The 11837-nt window shown below is 42.0% G+C and overlaps 1 protein-coding gene across 2 annotated transcripts; it reads right to left on the bottom strand.

Annotated features, from left to right (window-relative positions):
* Window positions 1-308: 308 nt before the first annotated feature.
* On the bottom strand, window positions 309-11164 carry LOC112456320 (SAGA-associated factor 29). Of its 2 annotated transcripts, none has more exons than XM_025018776.1 (3): window positions 10950-11164; window positions 9453-10417; window positions 309-382 (listed from the first exon to the last, which is right to left on the bottom strand). In XM_025018776.1, the coding sequence occupies exons 2-3, from the start codon at window positions 10327-10329 to the stop codon at window positions 324-326; spliced, it is 936 nt and encodes a 311-aa protein (XP_024874544.1). In that variant the 5' UTR covers window positions 10330-10417; window positions 10950-11164; the 3' UTR covers window positions 309-323. The 2 variants fall into 2 exon arrangements, with proteins under 2 accessions (XP_024874544.1, XP_024874545.1); XM_025018777.1 differs by lacking the exon at window positions 309-382 and adding an exon at window positions 543-610 and having other exon boundaries at window positions 10950-11163.
* Between the last annotated feature and the right edge of the window lie 673 nt (window positions 11165-11837).

Here is an 11837-nt window from a genome sequence, read left to right on the forward strand (position 1 = left end):
AGGATCAAAATTTATTTATGGTGTCAGTAATACTTTTGATACTCTCACATTATGTCATATAATCGCATTTTCGAGAAAGATGCGCTAAAGATAAAAATAAAATAAAAGTTCCTTGTGTGTTCTTTCATTAAGAGAAGTGGTCCGAACAAATTAACAAATATCAGAAGTTAAATCGCATCCCCTATATATAGTGTACAATCTCTTTGAGCTATTTATCGTGTTTTTCTTTTCTAGATACAGTTTATTTTTTGCGCATTACTTTTATTCAATAGTTAAGAAAATACTTTCGAGCGATACGAAATCCACTCAACGGCCGACATTGATTAAAAAGAACAAACCAGGCTAAGAATATCTCGGCTTGCACTTCTCTCGGGACTTGAAACTGGAAAGTAGTTAAAGATTAGGGATAAACAGTATATATTAATGTATGTAGGAAGTTTGCTCGATACCTGTCGCAAAAGTTACGAAGTTACAAGCCTGCCCCTACCCACACTGGACAAAGTTTGTTGCTTGAGCAAAGAGGTTCGCAATCATTTATTAAAAGGTAGATCAGAGAAAACGAGCTAAAATTTCAAAGCTTCAAGAAGGTTGACTGAAGAGGCGGCGCAAACTGGAAAAAATACCAATATTAATGAGCAATAATGATGGAAATAGAAAATAATACACAAATCCTTAATTTAAAACTTTGAGATGTAGGTTAGTTTAATTTGTAAGTCCAATGAAAAAGTAGAAGAACTTTCTTAAATAACATAGCTCTTTCATCAGTCTCGGCCGTTTAAGACTTTCCATGGGATAAAAGATGAAAAGGTATTGACTTATGCCGTATTATGGTAAAATCTCTCCCAGTTATATAATATATTTCATTATTTTCGTATAACTAGCATGACAATATTCAAAAAAGCATGATACTGATGGCTTTTGCGCGATAAAGCATGTTAATTGTTCTTTTTATAAGATAATCAGCGTCATATGAAGCACACCACTTTCATGCTACTCGAACACAATATGCTAATCTCTGTAAAATTATTCTAATTAAATCAGCAGTATATTCCATCTTGTAACTGGCGCAAATTATTCCAGATTGCTCGTATAATAAATATTATGATTAGAATGCTATCTTGAAAGTATTTAAAGAAATCACGGAGAAATTCGCTCGTGAATTCAATAAACCTCCCATGAAAAAAATATGCATAGGTCAAAAATGTTCAATTATCGATTAAAAGCATTGCATTCTGGATAAGATACTATACATATACAGCGACAGCTTGCCTCTTCGCCGACCTAATTGCGGTTTCCTTCGTTCGCGAGTAGAGAGTATTGAATCCTAAGGCGATCAGGCATTGGGCGTGTGTATCGACGAGGATTATCTCGAACGCAGAGCAAGTCACAGGTACCGTATAACCGCGCGCCACGTCGGTGTACGGCTCTGCGCTCGGAATTTCCCGGATAATTTGGTCGGTGCGGCCCGCCAGCCTGTGATTTGCGAGCTCCCGATGGATAAAGACGACTCGTTGCGGACAGGAGAGCGCAGGAGGGTAAGAGAGCTGCGCGAGGACAAATGTTGCGAGACAAGGAGACAAGTAGGATGTCGCGATAACGGAGAGATAGAGAGAAAGAGAGACAGTGAGAGAAGGCACGCGGAGACTCGACAATTTGCCATCGAGTTTGCGAGCGACTTCCTGGCAGCCCGAAGGTCTGTCTCCTAGACGAAGGAGTACTACCTGGGTTAATCTATGTGAGAACCTAAGCAGCTGCCTCTGGTGGTGGTAGGAAGCCTGTCTGTCCTTCCCTTATTTCCTTATAGCCGATACGAAGAGAAACAACGGGCTTTCTCCACTACGTTTCTTGCCCTTAGCTCAATTACAGTTTATGCAGAATGCCCAGGTGTTTGTATATTATTACTACGAGTAATTTAGCATAAAATCAATAGCGTTGCCTTCTAGCATTTCTTCGAGGGAGGAACGCGAAAATTCGCTAGTAATTTATACACGGCGCTTATGCCTTTCTGGTAGGGACGTTCCCCCTAAAAATAGAATTCACCCCGCGGACATTGTAATTTCCGCGGCAGTATACCTCTAAGCATATGGCATATTTCGCGAGGAACCTCTTCTATCTGATAGGTGTAATTTTTTGCGCGCGTGGTTTCTTCTTTTCCTTTTTCAAAGTGTAATCGATATCGCGGCCTCGTTCTGACAAACGCTAACCATATCTCGTTTTTGCTTGTTTCAGGTAAGTGCAATTAGCCTATACCCGTTCAGCCGCGAGGCGCAGGGGAAGTACGCGTGAGTATGTCACTTTGATGAAATTTCAAAATGACTGCTACCGCGTCGATGTGATGGACGCTGGTGTCCTGACAGCCGACGGGACGAAGATGAAAGACGCGGTAGCTAACGCGAAGCGAGCAGCAGCCCGAAAGAGAGTGGCGCGAGACTAGTGTCCAAATTGGACGCCGGAATGACGAATCGTCGTGGCGTTCGTATGCGAAATTCAATTAGGTCGGGTTCACCGGTTAGTCCGCGGTTGCCTTCGAACGAGCCCCGCGAGAACGTACGCGTCGATTGCGTCCGCGATCTCCGTCGTCGTTAACCAACAATCCGCGACGGACCGGTACGACCCACACGGTTCATCGATTTCTAAACTCGATTTTTAGATATAATTGGTAAAGGATTGATTGACATATTCAGAAAATATAATGAGCGCACGTCACTGAATTATTTAGAATACAAAGCAGTCTTTTATATCTTCACATTTCGTTTGTGAAAAATCTAATAAATACCAACGAAATACTAATGAATTAAATTATCTCGAGAGATAAAAGGTAAAATACTATCCTATTATTTAATTATGGCAATAAATATTTTATAAAAAGAAAAGGAAAAAAAGTAAAATCAAATTAAAAGTGATTTATTATGAGTGACAGCAGTAGAACGTGTTTTACTTTTTTATGGAAAGTAATAATTAATTCTCTATTGAATTTTGTTTAACGATAAAATGTTTCTATTATTATTTTCGAGGGAAACTTGTCTTTCTCAGCGATTTTAATTTTTATTACAGTCTTTTTACGATTAATCTACTTTTACTGAATCGTATTTGTATGAACTTTTGACAATATATTCTGAATTCACTAGATAGTATCCAGAATTTCTTTCAATTTTGTATGACATTTTATACGAAGATACGTAATTGCATTCAAGATCTTCCATATTTCTATATTTCTACATTTTTATTTTTACAAAGTATTCGCGACAATATTATATTCGAATATTAAAAATCCTATTGTCAGATTTTTATATCTAAATTTTTTAACTTATAGCGAAAATATTATTTAGAAATATCAATGGCGCATAATAATAAGATTATTATTCGCAGTTTATGTAATCACGAATACAGCCTTTACTGGTAGCCGAGAGGACTCTCTGAATTGCTCGCTGAGCTTGATAGGGCACATGCGAATCATGAAGTAACTTCTAGGTTGAAAGTTTACACCAAATTCCTCCCTCTCACCCCTTCTCTCTTCATGAATTCTCGGCGTTTAAGGCGAGGTTAGCCATTGTGTGTCTTTCTATATGCAATTGTGGACATTCGGAGTAGTTCTACACGTACATGCAAAAATACATACTTATACTTGTAAAGCAACGCTTCTTCGTAACGGTAAAACATTGACCAGTTGACTCTCCATGACTGAAATTTCCGCGATATATAAATATATACACACATAATATCTGGAGTAGCTGGACTATCCACGTAGCAATATACGAGTAGTTTTCATGTGGCTAAACAGAATCAGGATATACTGCGGATGACACAATTGGGAACTCAAGCGCGTATAACCAAACGGGTTGTAGGGCTCTGAGCTAATTATTATATTCCCACAACAATGATCGTACATTAAAAACTAATATTGCTGACGGGAACTGGAAATTAATCATCGCTTGCCCAGACATATCTAGTGACCCACTGAGTCCCTGAGACACGGTCTAGGAATAACTTCTCAAACAACTATAGGTCTCCTACCGACCTTACGACCCGGGAGAATACGCATATGGTCGGTGCCATTGACGCGCATAAGTTTTTAATCATTTCGTCGACACGACCTTTGTCGTAAAAAATTGCAACTTTGTTTGCTCGTTAGAAGTCGTCAAGCTTTGAGACAAAGAAATTATTTCACGCATTAAAGACAAGTATTAACAGATTTGTCTTTTAAAATGCTCTATGGACATAATTCATTTATTTCTCTAAAATTGGCCAGAATTGTTCCGTAGCATTTTATTTGAAACATAAAATACAGAAACTCAGATAATATATTATATTACTCGCTGCAATTAGAAACGCTACTTCCTCTAGATTATATGGCAGATATAATTCGTGACTTCGTAATAAATTGGAAATGAAATATCTCCCGGTTGTTAAAACGCTCTTTGCCTACACCAATTGTAATTAGCAACTTCCGCGAGATTAAAATTCCTTCACGAATCAGTGAAGCGCCGTAAAATCGTCTGTAAACGCTGATTTCAACGGCGATCGCGCTGTGTCGCACCGTAATGACCGCGATAACCGATTATGGCTCTAAATTATGAAGGAAGTTTTAAACCGTCCCGCCTTCATTGGCAAACGCAATTAATTAACGAGGAGCCGCCCGTCTATGAATTATTCGACTCTCTTGTATCTATGTATAGCTGCACGCGTTCACAAACGAGAACGTCATTCGGGCCATCAAAACGTTGGAACTCGCGTAGCGAGAGACAAATGCCTCGTTGAAATATGTAAGCAAGAATCCGTTTCGACTAATGCGTCTGTCTTTCCCCTCTTGCTTCCTAATGCGTTTAGTTGACGAAAAACGTAACAAATTGCTGCCGCCGCGAACGCTGTCGACTCCATAAGAAAGCCCCATTTCTGGCATTGACAGCTGGATAATGTTGCAAGCCTCTTATGGCGATGCATTACGTCGCTTGATGGTAGTCGTGTCTGTATCCCGCGCACTAGTACTTGAATTGGTAATTGCAGCACGCGTCATTACGCACGGAGCTACTATTACGGTATTCTATCTGCGACAAAGTCAGGCATATTTTTAACGGTGAGGAAGTAGAAAGAAGTTTTCGGTAGCGAGACACAACTATTGCAAAATATGTTCGCATTATTAAACTGTTAACAACTGCGTTCTTTAAATTAAACTTTTCATCATTTTCAGCTCTCATTGCAATTTCTAACGCATGAAGAACCCCGCTATCGCGATACGAACGCGTTATTTCGGGAATGTTATTACAGCAAACTGAAACGTAATACGCAGCGCGTTTCCAAGTTCTAAAATCATTCACAATTATATCAAGAACTTTATTCCGCGTGCGACTTTCGCGACGACGTGATTTCCCTCGCGATATAGTCGCGTTCGACTCGTGCAAGGCGTCCGGGGAGGGACTTGATGCGGTACTTTAAAAGTACGTGGCACACTCCAACTACACCAACTACACGGTACGCCGCGACTCGCTATCGTTTCGTCTAAAGTGTCTCTCGCGATATCGATGAGAGAACGCGCCGCACGGAACATTGCATTGCGGTCTCGGGGAAGAAATTGCACTCCGAGAAATCCAATAGGTTGCGGATCGAATCGGTACTCGCGACCGTTTCAGAGAGCTTTATCTTCTCGACCTGGTCGCGCAGCTAAACGAGGCTAAACATAATCCGCAACGGGACGTATTCGTGGAGGAGGTGGCTGACGAGCAACGCGCGCGCTTATACGCTGTCCGGATTCCACCGTCGTCGTCCACTCCGTACGGCACGAATTTTTTTCTGCCCAGAGACTCAAAGGCAAAAGCTATTAACATCGTGACTTTTCTTTCGTTCAACGGCCAGAACTCATTACCACGTTGTATAAGAGTTCCGACAGTTTTCGAGGTAAAGTTGGATTAGAGGCTGGCAGCTCGTTAGCCGACCTTATCGATCGTTTCTCCTGGATACCATTGTGCACGGCGTATTAATTAAAAAATGAAAATCCAGAGCCCGTCCAACACACGAGGAGTTTTATAATCTCCAAGTTCCGTATCCTCTCTTGCACTCCTCCTCTCTCTCTCTCTCTTTCTTTCTTTCTCTCTCTCGTCCGGAAACGGCCGCGAAGTTAAATTACACTGGATCGCTTATCGATTTTCAATTTACTCTTGGGTATCAATAATTCAATGAACTCCGGAATACTACTTAAATGAAGCTAGCGAAGTCTCAATGGTTAGCCATAGTTTATCTTTTCATACCTCTTTTTCATAGTCAAGAGCATAAATTATGATCCGCTGTGAAAGATGTGACGGATGATGTTAGTCCGATCGATAGAATATTCTGAATGAGTCTAGATTCGAATACGCGTGCACAGAAACACCTTGGAGCCCGCATTCAACATAACTGTCGACAACCGTGAGAAGCAACATGTGCGATCTTACCAAATCATTATCGACGATGGCTCTAATCAAGCGTGGACAAGAGAGACTCGCGCCGTATTCGAATTACTAACAAATGTATGTTACAGACAGGTGAGGGTGTCGAGGTGACATCTCGCAATCACTCTGGTCCGCCAATTTATCGAAAGAAAGACTAATGGTTGCCGGAGGGTGACGCTTCGTGAAGTCTTTGGCGGGATGGAGAGAAAAAGGGGAAAGAGAAAGAGAGAAAGAGAGCGCGAGGAGACGACGGGACGAGGAAGGGCAATGACAGATACCAGCGTCGGAACCGATCGATCTGGAACGAAATAAAATATGCTCGCGAGAGCACGGGTGTAATTACGAGCGCCGAAGAAAAATACAGCGCGCCATTACCGGAGGGTTAAGTGAACCTGCCCTGATCGGCTTGTACGGAAAGGAGAAAAAGAGAAGGACGATAGAGGAAGGGGGTCAGCAGTGGGATACAGGGAGAAAGCGAGATAGAGGGAGAGAACGAGAGTGAGATAGACGGGGAGTGAAGGGGGCAGGGCAACGCGAGGTGAAGCCGGAGGAGAAGTATTACTCAGATAACTGAGACGTGGAACGAATGAACGAAGGGAACTTCGAAACGGGTAGGAACGAGTCGTAGGAGGTCGAACGAGGCGACGGGGAGTGCTCGCTCTCGCGGGGACCAAGGGTGGAAAGTACGGTTTGCGTGTTCGGGCGCAAGTTCGCCTTGGCTTCCGGTTGCTCGCATGCTACAAGTCCACTTGTATTAGGCTCGCCGTACGAATACGCCACACGCCCGCCCGCGGTTCGGACGTAGTCAGTCAACGGTACATGAACGCACGTGAAACACACACACATACTCGGGCATTTACGATCGAACGCACGAAAGCCGTTTCGGCCAGAACTCACCCCCGACGCGGAAGCTAATCGCCGGTTGAATTAATTCCAGAACTGAGAATGGCTTCTGCCGACACGCCGGCGCTTTACTATCGGGAAATGGAAAGATATCGGACTATCGAGTGCGACTAATGGCCACCGGAAATGCTAGATAGAGCGCGTGCATGCAAACGCGATTTCGATTGTGGCTTAGCGCGAGTACATAAAAGGTTCGAGGTCTTGCGTTTTGCTCAATTCATGTGACCCCGACCGACCCTGGGGCTCGGAGGTGAACTCTGATGTGGTTAGGGAAACTACCGTAGACTAGATACAATCGGTCGTTACAACTTTCGCGGGAAGGCATATAAAAGCCATTACACGCAGGCTAGATAATTTCTATTATTACGAGAGTCATGCTGAAGATAATAGAAAGTTGGTTTGATAAATGCCGAATATAATAACTCCATCTTAAACCCCACTTTAGATGATCCATTTGCGTCAGATTTTATAGAAAATTTTATGAATTCTATTTATAATTTTATACACCATGCATTTTAATACATATTTTTACATTTTAGCACACAAAAAGTTAGAAATAGAATTCTATTCTGCATTCCGACAGAAATTAAATATCGTCTAAAGTAGACTTTACACGTCATTCCAAATTAAGAGAGAGAAGATACACATATTTTAATTTTTTACGTAGAAAAACGTTTCCATGTATGATTCAACATTTCTTTTGTAATAAACGCGCTTCAAAAGCTATTCAAAAACACGCGTATTTTCTCTGTTCCTTAATTATCAGGCACAATATTTCATTCGCGCGACAGATCCAGCCTCGCGTTTCAATTAAAAATCCCTCCTGATACACGAGCAAGCTCCACCCGAACGGCAGTCAGAAATCAATGAAAAATTTTCAGGATTAATTTCGAGGAAAATGATGAAAACACCGTGGCCGCAACGCGCGCGCCGAATCAAAGTACTTTTTTGCGATTCCATATAGGGGTAGTTAAGTTAAATAATGAATGAGGATTGGCTAGCTGAGCCGGTCTGCTGGGGGTTCGGCTCGGTATACCGAGTTGCTTTGATGTCTGGCGGCAGCCGCCGATTATGGAATCAATTATTGCGCGGTACTCCCTCTTTCGTCCTCTCTAGCCTTTTCAATCCACTCTCGCACTCGTGGCTTCGGGCTTATTCGCCCGCGTTCTCTGCTCTCTTTATCTTCTCCCTACATTCCGCTTCCTCTCCCTCGCTCTCTCTCTACCTCTATTCCACTTCGTGACGGATGCGAAGGGAAAGATTTATTCCGTATAAAAAATTACACGGACAGAGAATCACGAAGGACCGATTCCGCGGAAGGTCAGCGGAGTGCGGACTCAGGTCTACCGTCTACCCATGTACATGAGGATACCGCTATTATCGTTCCATAACCTACGTCAATTACGCCCCCGACGACGGGCGGTACCGCGGAAATAGAACTTTAACCATCAGTACGTGCTTACCTCTCCCAGTTGCAACACTCGGAATTAATTATGAGATAAACCGCACGATTTTAATAGATACTTCGCGAATAATTATATCATCGCTAATATCATGAAAAATATTTCGTTATTTGCGAATCAAAATAGTTTTCTACTGTATTTTTTTATACTATCTTTATGTATTATCGCGTTTATTTAAATTATCGTGATTAATATAGAATATATTGCAATTCGTGAAATTTAATAATCTAATTTCTTTTATAATTAAACCGGTTGGAAGCATTGAGAAATGTCGAAACAAGTTATAAAAATTTATTATTTATTTATACCTTATTACAATATCACATGTCAAATACAAAAGATAACGTAGATGAACCACAAGTGTACCTTTTCTAGAAACATTTCTTTTTATACTTTCTCTTCCCGGAGTCTGTAATGGAAGGTATGGGATTAGTCGGCGTTACAAACATACATGCATATTAAAATATGTGTTAAAATATGCAAAAAGAGGCTTAGCCATCGTTGTTGCACGTCGCCTGCCAGTTGCGTGCGCTTTTTTTTCTATTGATTAGAAAAAAATAGATGGTCACCTCAAAGTTTTCTATCAATTAGAAAACTAAATTTAAAAAACTTTATTCAGTTAATAATAAGAAATAATTTGGAAAAGAGGATATTGCTTACTAACATTGACTCTTATTTTTTTTGCTCTCTTTGATGGAAATCACGTATCGTTGCGCTACATTCAGTGGTGGTGAATAGCCCGTCGTGTAGGCGGCGTCCTCGAACAGGACCAGGTACTCTTCCGTGGCGGTCGTCGGTAGACGTTGCACGACCGCTTTGTAAAAGCAAGTAGTTTGCGGGTACAGCGCCATTACTGTAGATCCTTTCGAGAACAGAGCGTGCGGATCGGTCTCGGGATTGGCCCTCATCAACGGCAACGGCACAACTCGTCTCCGCGACAACGTGTGACGTTCCTTCTGCTCCTCGTCGATATCGTCCACCTCGTATTTGTTTGTCGTGGGATTAAAGTGCAGGACCTCCGCGAGTATCCAGTTCTCCCCCTCCTCGTTGCCCTTCACCAGGGCGGCTACCATGTCTCCCGTTTTCGCGATGTACGTGGGCTCGGCGGGTATCGCGCCGCACAATGGTGGTGGTTTGTGGCCCGGTGTCTTTCCCACGTAGAGGGGCAGGGTCTGCGCGGTGCTCAGCAGCATCTTCATCAGTGCGCCGCGCCTGATGGTCTCCTTGTTGCCGGCTTGACGTGCCTGTATACGTAGGTCATTTCGTAACGTGCGGATCTCGTTGATCTTGTCGAGAGCCTTGCGCAGGATCTCCTCTTCCTGCTGGGTGTCGGTCACCGCGGCGTTGTACAGATTCTTCAACTTTTGCTGGTAGTAAGGGGAGACTTTGTCGTCCGGTGTGACCTTTTCGTGGGTCTTCATGATATTGTTTAGATTGTGCTCCGAGCGGACTCGCTGACTCTCAATCTCGTGTACGAGCTTGTAAATATTCTTCAAGAGCTCTTGTATCTGAGTCGCCGCCGCGTCCGCCGTGAGAGGCATCGCGTCGAGAGATATGAGAATTATAGGAGGTCGTGTGTGTCAACTGTAGTAAATAGTAACCTAACGACTTATGCTATCGATCGCTTTCCTGTAATGAAAAAGCATAAAACGCGCGTTTTAGGAACATTTCCTTAACGCACTTTTTTATTATCAATTTAAAATCAATTTAAAATTAATTAAAGTATCAATTTAAAATCAACTTAAAATTAATTAAAGTATCAATTTGAATATCATTAAATATCTTTTATTTTAAAAGTAACGTTCACAATATCTCACAATATTGAATACCGCAATAAAAAAAATTTTTTTAATTAGGTTAGAAATGATCGCTCTCGAACTCGTGTTTCTCAGGGACTCAGGGACGGCATGCTTCAGTCCAAGACCCAAGACTTCATTTGTACCACGTGTATATAACAGAATTACTATCTGAATGCAATTAGGAGTTCGATATTTCTTCAAAAACTTCCCGCGTCGTTCGGTTCGATGTTGATATAGCGCATGCAATCGCCGTTCATTTCCCGAACTCGTTCATCGAATTTTAGCGTGTACTACGTCCGCCAACAGCGCTCGTGATAAAATGGCCGAGAGTCGGCGCAGCACGACTGGATCAATACACTTACCCGGTCGGGAACTGAGTCACATCCGAGTAGACGGTTGCTCGACGAGTCTCCGAAGAACGAGGTTTCGGTCAAACGTTTCGATACACCGGTAGTTGTATCGCAGGGCTTCCTAGCACGAAGCTGCGAGAGGCACCGAGCGTTCACGAGATGTTATACGTTTGATCGTTCACGCGCATCTGCGCTGATCTGCGCCACACCGCACCGCTTCTCCCACTCCCACTATACCTTCTGGTTCTGGTCGCAGCAGTTTTCTATCAAGGCGATGCTGCCACCTGGTAGCGAGCTCTGAAAACAATGCATCAGTGATAGTGCTGACTGTCGCAGAGCTGGAGTCACTGGTATCTTGGGCCTTAGGCTTGCTCAATAAATTTATTAATCCTAGCTAGCCACACTTATTTTCGAATCCTTAATTCGCCACGCTTCGGTTCTTAAGACCGCTCGGCTTTGTCACATTGTCATTTTTATTCTAATTAATGTTTTTAAGCTTGTAATGTAGGAATTGGAAATACAGAGTCTGAATAAGATAATTTATAAAAATATCAGGTCAAAAAAATATTTTGAGTTTAAACTGAATTTATTATATAAGGAAACTAGAAAATTATGTTATGTGAAAACTAGGAAACCGAATAACGTTTAGTGGCCCACTGGACCGGAATGTGGCGAGCTAGAATTAATTGTCGATGTATAAAATATTTTTTTTACATCAGCGAACATTATTAATGTTATATGTTGATTATATTATACTGATGCAAAAAAACTGTTTGTTATTTTTTTCATCAAGCTTTGTATTAAATAAAAGAAATTAATATTGTTTGGAAAGAGAATTGAAAAGTGTCTCTTTATATTATATGAAAGAAAGAGCATACTGAAATCAATCGACAATTTTGC

This window comes from Temnothorax curvispinosus, unplaced genomic scaffold (genome assembly GCF_003070985.1).
Source record: "Temnothorax curvispinosus isolate PA1 unplaced genomic scaffold, ASM307098v1 QBEX01006738.1, whole genome shotgun sequence".
In the NCBI taxonomy this organism is placed as follows: Eukaryota; Metazoa; Arthropoda; class Insecta; order Hymenoptera; family Formicidae; genus Temnothorax; species Temnothorax curvispinosus.